At 36.5% G+C, this 16,934-nt stretch overlaps 1 protein-coding gene across 1 annotated transcript; it reads right to left on the bottom strand.

Annotated features, from left to right (window-relative positions):
- Positions 1-14,265: 14,265 nt before the first annotated feature.
- On the bottom strand, positions 14,266-16,178 carry GK2 (glycerol kinase 2). Its single transcript, XM_025887371.2, has one exon. The coding sequence runs from the start codon at positions 16,131-16,133 to the stop codon at positions 14,475-14,477; it is 1,659 nt and encodes a 552-aa protein (XP_025743156.1). The 5' UTR covers positions 16,134-16,178; the 3' UTR covers positions 14,266-14,474.
- Between the last annotated feature and the right edge of the window lie 756 nt (positions 16,179-16,934).

Consider the following 16,934-nt stretch of genomic DNA (forward strand, 5'->3'; position numbering starts at 1 on the left):
CTGTGGCAAGATAGGGATAATGAGTTTTAGTAGACTTGAGAGATGGCCAAGCTTCTCACCTCAGTCTCTTTTCCTGCTCTATTGAGAAGCAATTTCGGAGCCCAGAAGCAAGGAATGGAAAAACCAAGAACCAAGAGTCCTTTCAACAATTTGAAGCCCAAAAAGCAGTGTTGTTTGTATACTGGCTTGGTTGTTTTGAGTCAAGGAATTTATTATAGTTGGAAGTCACTTAGGATAGCAGTTCTCAAACCTGCTGCAGGTTAGAATAATTTCCGTAACAATAACAACAATAATAATAACAACAATAAAGTTAACAAATTAAATAAAATTTCTGATGACGGGGCTCTGGCATGGATATTTTTAAATGTTCTTTGGATATGGAGAGGAAAAGGAACCTTGTGGCTGTTCTAGTCCCAGATGGTGGTGAGACTGCTTGCTTACAGAGGAAAGGGTACAGGCAGGATTGCGTAAAGAACAGGAAGCAAAGAAAATGGCATTCTTGTGAATAGGATGCTCCTCATTGTTTTTGCTCTAAGGTAGTGATCTCAGCGTGTAGGTTGGAGCATCTCTCAATGACGAGAGGCTAACTGCTTGGAAAGATGGCATTTTACAAGACACCTTTAAGAAATAACACTTATTATGATCTTACCTTTAGTTTTATCTCCAGTATAATGTAGTCAGGGGAAAATAGCTATCACATTTGCACATTTGTTTGCTCACACCATGAAAGAGTACATTCTTCAAAGGTAAAGTATCTTACTCATCTTTGGATTCCCATCACTTAGCTGACACAATAATGGGCATATACTGGACAGTCAGTAAATGACAATGATGAATGAATCTAGTGATGTCATAGCACTATCTCAGGTTTTCTATCCTGTAGTTATATGGATTTATCAGAAAACCTGTGGAATTTTCTATTTATGAGAATAGAAGACTTCCCCAAAAATGAACTTCTATGCTTCTTTATTCAGTAGTAGCAACTCAGAATCAAGTTATACTTCAAGACTGACCAGAAAATCTGGAATGGAAACAATAACATTCATGTCCATGCTTATTCATTAAAAAAAAAAAAAAATCAAAGAACCTCCAGCTCAACAAATTTTTCTGTTGCATTTTTAATTAGCCCTGTGAATTTTACCCTAGAAGAGAATAAACAGGAATTATACCTTTCCATTTAGTTTATATATTCTGTTAAAAACTTTCAGGAAACATAATAACCTCTAAAATACTAGCCCATTAGGAACAGTCAAGTTTAAAATGCCACAATTTGTTGGACATTTGACATGTTTTGTTTTCCATTGCTTAGTATTCATCTTTAAAATTCATTTTAATAGTAGGTCTAATACCAAATACATTTTTTCCTGCTGAGTATTCCACATTCTCTCTAGTAATAAACGTTCTAGATTCAGGCAAGGGCAATTCTTTTGAGGACACGTAGGCAATAGCTTATAGTGCAGTTTACTTGTCCAAAAAGTTCTTGGCTCTGTAGGGTTGACAATAACAGAAATGTATTTGGACATCCCAAACCCAGTCAGATATGACTAGGAAGACAATGAAAGGAACAGATGGATATCTTTACAAAGCAAAAATTTCAGAGCCAAACTGGGGTCAGGCCACTGTGTTCAGGAGATGTGAGAAAGGGAGCAGAAAAGGGTCAGGGGAAGGACTTATGGATCTCTGTGTGAAAGATCCCTCTGCAGAGTCTTAAAGATGCTGGAAACTAAAATGCATATTATTTCAGGTTTATTATACAGAGAATACTGAAATTTGGAACTATTTCCAAATTGGATAATAAGGCAAACAAAGTAACCAACTTTAGAGAGTCTATGTCAGCAAGTTCTTCATTATTAGGATATGTTTTCCTTGAAAAGAAGACAAGAATAATTGAACTAGCAAGATAAACCCTATGTCCTAAGACTTTTTTTTTTTTTTTTTAGAGAGGGAGAGGAGGGGGGTAGGACAGAAGGAGAGGGAGAGAGAGAATCTTAAGCAAGGCCCATGAGAAGCTCAATCTCACAAACCTTAAATCATGACCTGAGCCAAAATCAAGAGTTGGATGCTTAACCAACTGAGTCACCCAGATGCCCCTCTTTTGGGACATTTTAATAAGAATTCTATCATGGATCATGCAATCTTCCTCTTTTGTTTTCTGATTGTTCATAATCAATGATACTTTCATATCAATGCAATTAAACTAGTATGCCAATATAACATAGAAGTAGAGAAAGAGTTTCATGTGCACTAATTTTTTAAATTGTGGTAAAATAACATACATAAAATAAAATAAAATAAAATAAAATACATAACATAAAAATTACCATTTTAGCCATTTTTAAGTGTACAATTCAGTGGCATTAAGTACATTTACATTGTTGTACAACTGTCACTACCGTCCATCTCCAGAACTTTCTCATCATCCCAAACTGAAACTCTGGATCCATTAGACAATAACTGTTCATCACTCCCTTTCCCCAGCCCCTAGTAATCACTTTCCTACTGTCTCTAGGAGTTTGACTATTCTAGTACCTCATAAGTAGAATCTCTGTCTCTAACTTATTTCACTTAGCATGGTATCTTCAGGGTTCAGCTATATTGTAGCATGTTTCAGAATTTCATCTCTTTTTATGGTTGAATAGTATTCTACTATCTGTACATGCCGTATTTTGTTCATCCATTTATCTGTCAATGGGCATTTGGACTATTTCTACCTTTTGGCTACTGTGACTATCGCTGCTATGAACATTGGTGTACACATATCGGTTTGAGTCTCTGCTTTCAATTCTTCAGGCTGTATACCTAGAAGTGGCATTGCCAGATTATATGGTAACTCTAAGTTTAATGTTTTGAGGAAGCATGATACTGTCTTCCATAGTGGCTGCACCATTTTGCATTCCCACGAGCAGTGCCCAAGAGTCCCAATTTCTTTGCATCTTTGCCAACACTTTTCCCCATTGCCTTTCCCTTCCTTCCTTTCCCTCCCTCTCTCCCTTCTTTCTTTGTCTTTGTGTCTTCCTTTCTCTTTTTCTTCTTTTTCTTTCTTTTGATAATAGCCATCCTAATGGGTATGAAGTGGTCTCTTTTTTGTGGCTTTGATTTTCGTTTCCTTAATGACTAGTGATGTTGAGTATCTTTTCATGTGCTTAATGGCCTTTATGTATCTTCTTTGGAGAAATGTCTATTAAACCCATTTTTTTACTGGGTTGTTTTTCCTGTTGTTGGTTACGGAGTAGCAGCATTTATTTATGTGTTGTGGATATTAATCCCTTATCACGTATTATTTGCAAATATTTCCTTTCATTCTGTGCATTGCCTTTTCACTCCCTTAATAGTGTCTTTTCTTGCACAAAAGTGTTTACTTTTGATAAAGCCTAATAAACCTATTTTTCCTCTGTTGCCTGTGCTTTTGGTATTATATCCAAGAAATCCTTATCAAATCCAGTGTAAGAGTGTTTTTAAAATGTGTTTCTATAGTCCAGAAGAAAGCTGATTAACATTCTCTTTCCGTTCTTTAGTTACACTTTTCACATCCTCTCAATCACACAAGGGATTACCAGGACTCTCATGCAGGTTACCAAATAATGTCCTCGTTTATAAGCCAGGCTTATACAGTAATTAAACCTGTACTGGTCCGTGATTGTTCTTTCTCTTTTTCAGTGCCTCTTTTGAGATTCAATTTTAAAAGTAGAGAAAGTGAAGAATCACCCAACTCTTCTAAGTGCTTACAGTAACAGGCAGGAAGAATAGCAAGGTAGTAACCCAAGCACTTTACACACATTAACTCATTTGCACCTCGGCTGATCCATTTGTTTCTTGCAATTATTGTTATCATCATCATTGCTATCTACCTCATCATCTTTATTTTAGAATTGAACAAACTAAGGCACAGACAGTTTAAGTCACTTAGCAGAGGTCACACAGTAAATGGTGGAGCCCAGATCTCAAGCAAGTTATGTCCTTACAGTTGCTCCATGCTCTCTTCTCTCAATAATGGAACTGGCTGTCAAAGAGGCACAGACATGAGATTTTTTTATCACGTTACTCACCTCAGCATAAAACTTTCATGGAGCTCTGGTCCCTATAGGAAAAAATAAGACCTATGTTCTTAGGCTGACATTCAAGATTCTTCAAAATCTGGCTCCAATTTTTATTACCCACTTCCTTCCAACATCGCCTGCTCTGATTAAGCTGATAAGCTTAAACAATAGAACTTGTCTCTGATGCTATTGCTCATATCATTTCCTACAGCTAAGTTTATTTTCATCTCCCCAACTTTATCAATTGATACCTTATCCATCGTAGAAATCTGGTTCACATCTTAGGAATCTGGTTCTGCCATTATAATATTTTTCTTCTAAATCCAGATACAGGTGTCCTTTACCTCTGTTTTACTTACTGCATATGCAATCCACTCATTTACACATGCATTCTTTCATTCATTCACTAAATAGTACTTTTCAAATACCGGCTTACTTCAAGGTCATTTATGTATATGATGCATTGCCACTACTAGATTATGAAGTCCTAGAAAGCAGGCACCATGTAGTCTCCACTTTTATATTTCCCAGGGTGACTCACATAAGGGAGAATTTAATGAATATTATGGATTGATTCATTGATAAGCTGAATTATATACCCAAAGTAAGCCTGGCAATTTGATTGTTATGAGAGATTATCACTGTGAGGCTAAACCCTCTTTCTTCAGAAGCTTCTATCATGATCAGTGAGAAACTAAAGACAGAAAAGGAAACTCATAAATGAACTGACTACTCTCTACCACCATAAGCATCAATCTAATCAGAAGAGAAAAAGATACAAGAAAAAAAATCCTGATTTTGGAATAAACGGTAGGCATTGTGGGCATTACAGACTGGAAGCAAAAACTTTTTTAAAAAATAAAAATATTTGATTAACCTAACTGATGTGGTTAGAGTTATCTTTAGAGTAATGTAGTAGGGTTAAGTGTAAAGAATTAATGAAAAGCAACACAAAGAATGAGAAATATTAAAAACTGAAGTAACTTGGTATTGAAAAGGTTTTTGAAAAACTATAATACAATAACTGATTTCTAAAACAGGTTAGTGATCAAACTTTACAGATCATTAAATCTTGCCAAGAATCCCACTTATTCACCCCTAAATAACAAAGATAACATTTACTTTTTAGGATGAAAGAATGATATTTATCCTATGAAAGGGAAAGTACCATCAACAAAGTTTCATTTTATGTCTCTAATTTTGGCTCCCTAGAAAAAGTGACTTCTCTTTAATTTGACAACTTCCAGGAAGAGCTAGCTGCATGGTGAGTGAAAAGAGCACACGACTTTCAGTCATGGGAGCTGAGCTGCAATAAGAGATCATCAGGCACTCAGATATTTTATTAGAGGACCAGACAACCGGGAAGGTATGGTGGAGGCCAGGTTGGTGGTGAAACAGTAGGTGAAGTGAACCTAGAAGAATAGGTCGAAGGGGTGCCTGGGTGGCTCAGTCAGTTAAGCGTTTGCCTTCAGCTCAGGTCATGATCCCAGGGTCCTGGGATGGAGCCCGCATGGGACTCCCTGCTCAGCGGGGAGCCTGCGTCTCCCTCTCCTTCTGCCCCTCCACCTGCTTGTGCTTGCAACGCTCTCTCTCTCAGATAAATAAGTAAAAATCTTACCAAAAAAAAAAAAAGAAGTCAAAGGCTGACTACACATACATGGAACTGAAATGCTATGCTAATTAGCTTATCTGGGAAATGGTGAAATTAACCCAAACTTTAAAGCTGTAACGTAAAATGATCATACCTCTCTTTTCAAGAAAGAAGTAGGGCTGTGTCTGGACTGAGCCCACACGATGGCGCCTGAGTAACCCTGTTGGCTGCAGAGGTTGCCCCGTGGGTCCTGCAGGCTAAGAGCCACCAGACAGCACCCAGCTGAGGGCTTGGAGTTCCAGACCCACTCCGGCACTGGCCCAGAGTCCGGTCCACCCACACACCCAGCAAGAAGGATGACCCTCCTTCCGCGCCTCCTCAAAACCACCAGAACGCCTCTGGAATGAGAGGATTCAAATGGCAGGAAAAGACTCTCATCACGGAGATGACAAAAGGAAGACGGCTGAAAATCAGGTATGAGCAGGAAATGAACAAGGTCGGGCAGATCCCGAGAACACCATCTTCTGGAGGTTCGAATTATTGCCTTGACCATCCAGATCTGCAATTACCAAGAACATCTGTGGCAAGATCCAAAAGGTCAGAACCCATAAATACTCTCTCATTTTGAGCAACGACTAGAAGAAGATGCTCAAGAAACGTTCATAGGACCAACTAAGAGGGCTTTAAGAGATTGAGGACCCGGAGATAGGCACCTCCTTTTCCCACTGTGCCTCTGAACAGCTCCTACAGCTGAAAGGCCTGTAAGCTTCTGCGTGGGCTGAAGAGCCCAGGACTCCCTTGGGTACTTTCCAAGACAGATCTGCGGTGCTGGAAAAAAAAATAATAAAAATATAAATAAATAAATAAATAGATAGATAGATAAATAAAATAAATAAAATAAAATCAGAGAGAGACAGAGATGGAAAGGGGATGGAACTGGAAGGCAGGGAGAACCATGGTGGAAATGTAGAAGACAAATCTGAAACGTGGGACAGAAGTTAGGTTACTGTAGTATATCAAGCACCTGAACTGAAGGAGTGAAGGAAGGGGAAGAAACAGAGAAGAGACATTTTGTTTTATTTGGTTGTCTAGTTAAATTATTGAACTAAATTGAACAATTATCATTGATATGCATATTAAAGCTTATTTTCTTTTTTCCTCTTTTTTTAATTTTGTCTCATTTTCTAAATTTTTTTTTTAATTCAAGTATAGTTGACACACAGTGTTACATTAGTTCCAGGGGTATAACATAGTCATTCTACAAGTCTATACATTATGCTGTGCTCACTGCAAGTGTAGCTTTAGAGAACAGACATTTTATATTCAGTTCCCCTAAGACTCTTACCTCAGACTAAAAACGATTTTAATGTTGAGGGGAAAGAAATCCCATGCTCCCACTAAATGTCTAAATACTATTCTTAAAATTGAAATCCTCTAAGAAAACTTGGTGTACGGTGTAGAATAAAGTTCCTCTAGGTTCTAATCCCAGCATTTCCAGGTACAACCTAGCCTTGAAACCTTGGCCCATCATCTCCTTTGGACCCTGGCTTCTAAGTATTTGAAATAAGGGGCCTAACATATAAGATCTCTAATTTCTAGCTGAAATCCATTAGAAATCTGTTTTAAATTTGAAGTTCTATTTTTCTAAGTCTTGGGTTACCTTCTTGTCGCAGTGTCTACATCTGGAAAGTGAGAAGTAAATGCCTCAGTTCTCTAATAGTATCTACCAATTACATGGCAAAAATGAGACATCATGAGATGCTACGGAAACTAGTTTGTAAAAGATTTATACTCTTTTCATCCATGTTCTTCTTATTTGTAGGCATAGCATGATTCTCATTATATACATCGGGACTGGTATAAGTAGGTGACATGGGAGTGAAGTCACACAAAGCAGTGGGAGAGGAGCATACCCATAAACAGGCAAAGTATTGACAGTGATAGAGCTGCACACAGAAGCTGCGAGGGGATGAATGAAAGATAGATAAATGATCGTTCAAGTACTTATTGAGGCAAACATTTGGTATATAATTTGTTTTTGATACAATTGTAATGAATGTCATTCTTCTCTATGGAGCAACACGTCAGATCTTTAGCACATCGCTGCTTGGTGCCCAGTGGGCAGCAAGTGCCCGATTGCCAATGCCACTTTTTAGCGCATGTTCATCTGCAGGATATTAAACAGATTGCCGTCCTTTTGATGTTTGTGAATATGAGTAGTAAATACCATATGATAGGACTCAATGGATCTGTTTCAGGAAAAAGAAAAAGACAAAGAGGAGGACAAAGAATGGAAGGAAGAAGAGGAAGAGAAAGAAATGTGTATCTCTCCCTGACTTGAAGGCATCCACTGAGGAAGTCTGAAAGGGTATCATCGTTATGGGAGGTGAGTAGCAAGACTTGTATCTAGAAAAGAACGGTACAGCTTCTAGTGTGCCCCTAAATTTCTGTTGTCCTTCATGACTAAGGAAATGGCTCCCCAAAGAGTCTATAAACATTATATTTTTCAGGAATAGAAAATCACTGGAGAATAGAGAATGGTTTTATTGTAGTTCAGAATCTTCTAGGATGTGCCTAGTTTAAGTGGCCATAAAAATTGTCTGCATGTATGAGTGTGTGAGTGTACACCAACCCTTAACTCTTAATTCTTAACTTTCATAAAAAATTCACAAATTATCCCCTTTGCTTGTTAAAGTAAAGTACATCTTGTTAAAAGTCAGAGTTGTTTGAGGTAAACAAATCCAAGAAAAACTGTATCAGGTGAGTGAAGCTAAAGGAACATTAGAATATAAAAACTTAGATTTTAATTTTGCTCCCAACATGTTTATGCTTTACAGTTTTCACTTCTTTGTTTTAGACGATGTTGGACTAGATGGTCTCTCAAGCCCTGTCCAACTCCGGGCTCTTCTAACATTGTCAAAGTGGTCTTGGAGTTTTCTTTGAAAACATTCTTTTTCAAAAATACTAAATTCTATGCAAGTAATCATATTCTCCAGATGAATCTTCTCTTAAAATTTAAAACTATATCTTTTTTTGGATTGGGAAGGTGATTTTCTTGTTTTTTCCTCAATGTTCTCGACTGTGAAACTGAGCTGATAGTAGATATCCATGGCCTATTGAAATAGAGTTAGGGAGAAGTGATTAGTTTATTCGGTGAAATACACTTGAGGCCAGACAAAAATTATGACCAGAAAGAGAGAGAGTGAGAGAGCCTAATCACAGCTTCCTTCTCCAAAATGTCTTCCCATCCTCTGCTCTGGTCACTTAGCTAAATCCACATGAAAGTGGCACCAGGAAGGTGCAGTTAAGTAGTACACCTACCTCAGTTCAGAGAAAAACCTAGACCAATCAGTTATCCTTATCTGTGATCACTAGAACATTTTTGTCCTGGTTTTGCCACCTCATTTTTGAAGCTACTAGTCTAGACGTATACTAAGTGTCTCTGTACTATTTTGGGCTTTGTAAATGTTTTCCAAACTTGGATTTCCTCTGACACTTGAAAAACATATTTTAATAACTGAATATAAGAAAGATTTGTGGATAGCTTACAATAAAATGAATTTCATAGTTTAATAAAAGATTAACACAGTCTTATCACTCTGCACTTTTTTCCCACCAAAGGTCAAGTTTTTCTTTTCTTTTTTTCTTTTTGTAAAATAAATCAGTTTGTTGAGGGCTGAAATGATAATGAACTGTAATGTATGCCAAACACACAGAGGACAAGGATCACATGCAATTTCTCCAAGGCTCAAATAAATTGGGCTGTAAAGGTTGTTGATGGAAACTCTGGGGGAATATTTAAACATTAAGTTTATTAAGTTTATTCATTTTGTTTTGATTGAAACAATCAGAATAGAGTGGAGAGCTGTCATTTTAGTGGAAGGTTAAAGTAGGTGACTGACTGAGATTATATTGTATTTACTCCAGACTTTGCTGGAAGATTACACTAGGGGATCTTATTAGTTCATATGATTAAAAAAAAAAGGGGGGCATGGAAACAAATTTTCCATATCTACCAGTCATAGAGTTGGTGCATAATGTTCCATCTAAATGGGGATTGTTTAATGTAGCATTTATACTTAGGCATTGAGAACCCGGGCTTACCAGTGAGGGAAACAATCAATTTCCTGTAAGATTATGGATATTAATATCAAAGTGATAATATAAGCACCAGAAATTAGGCACAAACGGATAATAATTTAGAATTCTCTATGGGGCGAGGAGGGAAAGTTGCTTATCCTTCTAAGTCTGATATATATGGTTGCCTGTCCTAGAGCGAAGCTAGAAATGATTTAGCTGTTTAGTGCTGCTTCTATGTGGATGCTACATAGGGCGTCTTTAATTACACTTAATAGTACAGCTTGTTTCAGGGCCTTCTTTCTTTTCTTTCTCTTTCTCCATTCTTACTCCGCACCTCTGACCTGCGTGACTTACTTTAACTCACAAACTGTAATCTTTGGAATATAGTATTAGAAATAAATTCTTTTCTTTCTCCTGGTTAGTGTTTGAGCTCATGCTCTCTCACTTACACATATGCCTGACATTAATGATGATTTGCTGTTCCATAACATGTATGCAAGGAGAACAGATCACCATAATTTAACTATGTAGTTCTGCTTAGTGGCAATATAGAGAAATTATTAATTAGCTAATTTTATAATAGAATATACAGAAGCTCCTTTATAGCCTTGGGGCAAAGTATTGTAATTTACCAATATCATATAAGTTAAATTATGAAAATGAGACTTATAAAGGCAAAGATATAAAAAAAGGAAAGCTGATAATCACAGGATTATAATATTGAAAAGGTGAGAACGAGACACTGAATTTGAGAACTTTTAGCCTTATTTTCTTATGATATTTTTGTTTGTGACTCTTTATAAGGTCATTTGCAATGGGTCCCAGACTGAGAATTATGGCCAGATAAATGAAATGGGAAATTAATTTGTTTTAAATGACACTAGACATTATCATGTACTTCTCTAGCCCAATCACACAAATGACTTCGAATAAAGCTCACAGACCTTCTAGAGATAGAAACTGGCACACCCCATGTTAACAGACTGTAGACTCAGTCAGGCTACATCAATATGCATAATAGAGAAGAGCAAAGATTAACTTACTTGAACAAACTTTGGTTATATTCCTTCTGAATTTGAAGATAAATTTTTTTTCTCTTTTTAAAATGTTTTATTGAGTTATAATTGACATGTAAAAATTGCACAGTGTTCAGTTTGATTAATTTTGACATATATATTCACCCTTGAAACCATCACCATAATTAATATAGTGCACATATCCATCTCCCCACTGCACAGATTTTCTTTGTGCCCCTTTGTAATCATGCTTCATATACTTTCCTGCCAACTCCTCATCCCCCCATTTCCCAGGCAGCCCACTGAACTGCTTTCTGTCATTATTCAATAGCTTGCATTTTCTAGAATTGTATATAAATGGAATCGAACACTATGTATATACTTTATTTTTGTCTGGCTTATTTCACTCAGCTTAATTATTTTGAAATTCATCTATATTATAGTGTGTATGAAGAGTTGCTGGGTAGTATTCCATTGTGTGGGTATACCATGGTTTATTTATTCATTCACCTGTTGGTGGACACTTGAGTTGTGTCCAGTTTTTGGCTATAACAAGTAAAGGGATATGAACAAGTCTTTATATGAACATATGTTTTCATGTCTCCTGGGTAAATACCTAGGATAATATGATGTGTATTTAATTAAAAAAAAACTGTTAAACTATTTTCTAAAATATTTGCGCCATTTTACATCTCTGCAGACTCATGTGAGAAATTCAGGTTCTATATCTTTACCAACACTTGCTTGTGGTTATCTTTTTAATTTTAGGCATTCTAACCAGTGGGTCGTTGTGTCTCGTGATTTTTCTTTGTTAATATGGTGAAGTACATTGAGTTTTCTAATTGCGCTGATTCATTATTTTGGCTTTATAATCCCCTTTGTCGTGATATATATATAATTTTGTTGATATTCTAAAAGAACCAACTTTTGGTTATATTGAGTTTTGCTATTTTCTATATCATTGATTATTACTCTAATCTTTTTTTCCTACCTACTTTGTATTTAATTTATATTCTATTTCCAGTTTCTTAAGATAGAAGCTGAGATCATTAATTTTAAACCTTTTCTCTCTTCTAATAGACGTTTTTAGACTTATAAATGTCTCCCTAAATACTGCTTTAGTATAAATTTGATATGTTGTGTTTTTATTTTCATTGTGTTCCAAATATTTTGTTTTCCCTCTTTATCTCTTTAAACTCCGGGATTATTTAAAAGTTTGTTATTTAGTTTCCAAATATTTGGAGAATTTCTAGAAATCTTTTTTTTATTTAAATTCAATTAATTAACGTATAGTGTATTATTAGTTTCAGAGGTAGAGGTCAGTGATCCATCAGTCGTATATAACACCCAGTGCTCATTACATCACGTGCCCTCCTTAACGCCCATCACCCAGTTACCCCATCCCCCCACCCACTCCCCTCCAGCAACCCTGTTTGTTTCCTATGGTTAAGAGTCTCTTATTGTGGTTTGTCTTCCTGTCTGATTATGTCTTGTTTTATTTTTCCCTCCCTTTCTCTATGCTTCTCTGTTTTATTTCTTAAATTCCACATGAGTGCAATCATATGATACTTGTCTTTCTCTGATTGACTTCCTTCACTTAGCATAATACCCTCTAGTTCCATCCATGTTGTTCCAGACAGCAAGATTTCATTTTTTTTGATGGCTGAGTAATATGCTCTCTGAACACATTGGAATTATAAATCAATTAGAAATATTTTTTAACTGATATATAATTTCAATGTGTTCAGACAGCATCTTTGCATAAAATTCTTTTAAATTAAGACTTAGTTAATGGCCTAAGTGAGGTCTATATTGGTAAATGTTTCATATGAACTTGAAAAGAGTATGTATTCTATTGTTGGGTGGTATGTTCTATGAATGTTAATCCAGTTGTTTGATAGTATTGTTCAAATCTTCTCTGTCTTATTAAATGTCTACTCGTTCTAGCAAATGTTGAGGAAGAGATGTTGGAATCTCCCACTGTAATTGTAGACTTGCTTTTCCTTTCTGTTCTATCAGATTTTGCTTTATGTATTTTGAAGCTCTGTTATTAGGTTATATATTTAGGATTGTTATGTCTCCTTGATGAACTGACCCCTTTATCATTGCAAGTGACCTTATCACTGGTAACATTACTTGCTATAAAATTTACTTTCTGGTATTAATACAGTCACTCTTTCTTTTGATTAACAGCACAGTATTTTTTTTATCCCGTTTCTTAACTATTTTTTCTTTATATCTAAAATGTGTTTCTTGGAGGCAGTGTATATTTGAGTCTTTCTTTTTTATCTGATATGATAATCTTTCTTTTTAATTGAGGTATTTATTTATATTAATATGCTTATTGGTATGGTTAGGTTTAAATATATTTTCCTGCTATTGTTTTCTATTTTTTATCCTTTTTCATCTCTTTTCTGCCTTCTTTTGGATCAACTGAATATTTTTATAGTTCTAGCTTACATGCTTAATTTGCTTATTAATCATACCTTTTTGTTGCATTATTTTAGGATGTAGAATATGCATCTTTAGTTATCAGTATAACTTCAAATGATGTTATACCACTTCCCATATGGTATGTGAACCTTACAATATTACACTGCCATTTTTCCACTTCCAAATTTGTTGCTATTTTTGTTTTCTTTTACATATGTTTAAAATCCATATTATAATACTATTTTTATTTGAGCAGTCAATTCTTTTCTTTCTTTTTGAAAATAATATTTACCATAGTATTCCACAGTTTTTTTTTTCCCTCCAGCATATATCCAGCTAAGGCAATTAAATAAAAAGGTAATGTGTAAGAAATATAGTTGAAATCATAAGATACTTCTTTGTGTCATCATAAAACACACTTAAATTTTAAAAATACTGTCTCTTTAAGAAAAAGGTTTTCCTGGTAAATAATATGCTTAGTCACTGCCCAAAACTATATACAAATGTTTATCCTAAAATATTTATGTATGTAATGATACATTTAAGACTACCTTTCTTATACATTTAATTTATAACCGGGTTACTCCATATGAAGTATATAAGAATATATGTTATACATGCCAAATAAAGTAAATAAAATGGAGAGATTTTTTTTTTAAAAGGAAAAGTCCTCTACTTATAAGCTCTACACAGAAAATCAGTGTAATTAGTGAGATCATGTAAAATGTCTGAAGAATTTTAATTTGGCAAATATTTTCCAGGACAATATCTAAGCTATGAGAATACTAAATGCCTATTGTAAGAACTCGTGTTTCCATTAAACATTCAGCAAGATACTGTGGTCTCCTTAACGTATACAAAAGAGGATTTGGGGGGTTTCTAAAAACAACAACAACAAGTCCCTCAGTTTTAGCAAGTTAGTTACATCTTTTAATCAAGTGTGTGTAGCACAGAGAACCAAATCTTGTTCCATAAGTGTTAGAAAATATTTGATGAAAGATTTCACAGACAGAATCTGACTATCCTATATTTGAAAGGGCACAGAGCAGGATTTTATGAAAATAGAGGGGGTTAGCTCCCAGAGTGGCTGGCCCAACCTGTTAAAAAAAAAAAAACACATCACATTTTCTAGGGTTTTTTACTGTAATTTATTTATTTCAAGCCACAGGTCTACTTTTGGGGTTCCCATCAGTCATGCAGCAAGTGGTTTATAAATAAAATCAGAGTCTATGATATCATCATCATATTAAGAGGCAGACTTGCTGGATTCTTTCATTATGTAAAAAGTTCACATGTTGGGAATCCATCTTGGTATTATTATGGTATACCTGAGATATATTTTGCTCCAATTAACATTATCATGCTACTCACTATAAAAAAGCCCAAGGGCAGACTAGAGAAGATGGTAGGATCACCATTTTCAGACTGAGTTATAACCCAGCCCATTGACTTCATCACAGCTTTCTTCCACGTAGCATAACGAATTTCACTTTCTGTCACCTTGATCTGTGGCTCGAACCGTTCCATAATGATGACTGACAAATCCTCGGGTTTAAGACTCCAAATGCCCACACCTTCTGCAGCTCCTGCAACCATGGCAGCTCCCAGTGCAGTTGTTTCAGTCATAGAGGGCTTCATGACTGGAATATGCAGAATGTCTGCTTGTAGTTGCATAAGAATTTTGTTGTTGGTCATTCCTCCATCTACCTGCAAATGAGTGAAGGGAACTCCACAGTCACGGTTCATGGCATCCAAAATCTCTCGGGTTTGGAAACAAACAGATTCTAATGCAGCAAAAGCAATATGATTTTTACTGGTAAACTGAGTGAGACCACAGATTATTCCTCTTGCACTGGGCTCCCAATACGGTGCATATAACCCTGAAAAGGCTGGCACAAAATAGCAGCCATAAGAAGTACCTACGTCTTTAGCAAGTGTTTCAATTTCTTCTGAGGTCTTTATAATTCCAAGATTGTCTCTTAACCAGCGAATAACAGCACCAGCTATAGCAACAGAACCTTCCAATGCATAACATACTGGCTGGTCTCTGCCTAGTTTATAAGCCACTGTGGTCAGAAGGCCATGTTCAGAAAATACACATTTATGACCTGTATTACATAGTAAGAAACAGCCTGTCCCATACGTGTTTTTGGCTTGTCCCTCTTGGAAGCACATTTGTCCTACCAGTGCAGCTGACTGGTCCCCCAAGCACCCAGATATCGGCACACCTTCCAAGGCCCCAGCTTTCATTAGGCCATAGATCTCAGAAGAGCTCCATACATTTGGAAGAATGTCCATTGGAATCTCAAAAAAGTCACAGAGCTCTTTATCCCATTCCAAAGAATGGATGTTGAAAAGCATTGTCCTGCTTGCATTTGTTACATCTGTACAATGGACACCTCCATTAACTCCTCCTGTCAAACTCCAGATAAGCCATGAATCAATGGTACCAAAAAGAGCTCTACCTTCTTCAACAGCCTTTTGAGCTTGCCTCACATTGTCAAGAATCCAACGAAGTTTCACTGCACTGAAGTAAGTGCTAAGTGGAAGGCCTGTCTTGGACTTGACAAAGTTATTATTTCCTGGAATTTTTTTACTAAGATTTTCAACGGTAGGCTGGGTTCTTAGATCAAGCCACACCACAGCATTGTAGAGCGGCTCTCCAGTTAACTTGTCCCAGATTACAGTGGTTTCCCTCTGATTGCTGACACCAATAGCTTTTATGTTGGATATATCAATGTTCAGTTCAACAAGTTTCTGACACGTTCTCTCTATACACTCATAGACAGACTGAAGAATTTCCTTTGGGTCTTGTTCCACCCATCCTTCTTTTGGGAACTCTTGTGTTAATTCCACTTGATGGTGACTAAGTAGATCCGCTGTTTTTGAATTGAAAACCAGAAAGCGAGTGGAATTAGTCCCTTGGACCACTGCCCCCACCAACGGCCCCACAACTGCTTTCTTCTGGGCTGCCATGAAACCAGTCGGCCGCTCTGCGGCTCTGGTGCCGTTTCCAGGTGATGAAAGTGTTGCGGGGGGAGGGGCACGCAACACGTCAGGAACGCCAGGAACGCCAGGAGCGTCAGGAGCGTCAGGGGCGTATGCGCGCAGCTGCTGCCTAGACTCAACCCGAGGCCCGGAAGCCTGGTGAGCAACGTTTGCCCTCTAACTGGCGCTGCATCTGCTCACTCCACTCCTGTGGCAGAGGCCCCACCCAAGCCACTCTATTTTTTAAGGAGATTTAAGATACAAAAAGATCATACATTTACCTATATAATTAGTTACCAGTGCTCTTCATTTGAGTCTGTGAATTCGTATACATGTTATCATTTTCTTTCTGCCTGTAAGATTTTCCTCAACATTTCTCGTAGTATGGGTCTGCTGGAAAAAAAATTCTTCAAACTTGAGAATGTCTGAAAAGTATTTCATCTTAATATTTAAAGATATTTTCTTTGATATAGAATTCAAATTACCTTTTTTTTTTTTTTTAAATTTCAGGACCTTGAAACCGTTGCTCCACCACCTTCTGTCTTGTGTTGTTTCAGGTGTGCACTTCGCTGTCATCCTTATTTTTAACATGTCTATCTATTTATCTTTCACTGCCTTTGGTTTTTCTTTTTATCAGTAGTCTTGGTCAGTTTCATAATGATGTTATTTGGTGTAGTTTTCTTCTTATTTCTTGTGCCTGGGGCACATTGGGCTACTTAGATCTGTGGGTTTATAGATCTCATCAAATTTGGAAAACCTTGTGCCATTATTTCTACAAATATGTTTTAT

Source organism: Callorhinus ursinus, unplaced genomic scaffold (assembly GCF_003265705.2).
Source record: "Callorhinus ursinus isolate GAN/ISIS: 27379988/994484 unplaced genomic scaffold, GSC_fseal_2.0 scaffold4, whole genome shotgun sequence".
In the NCBI taxonomy this organism is placed as follows: Eukaryota; Metazoa; Chordata; class Mammalia; order Carnivora; family Otariidae; genus Callorhinus; species Callorhinus ursinus.

Bases quoted from the DNA above. Each gene is read 5' to 3' on its own strand.
- GK2 (XM_025887371.2), bottom strand. From the start codon at position 16,133: ATGGCAGCCCAGAAGAAAGCAGTTGTGGGGCCGTTGGTGGGGGCAGTG.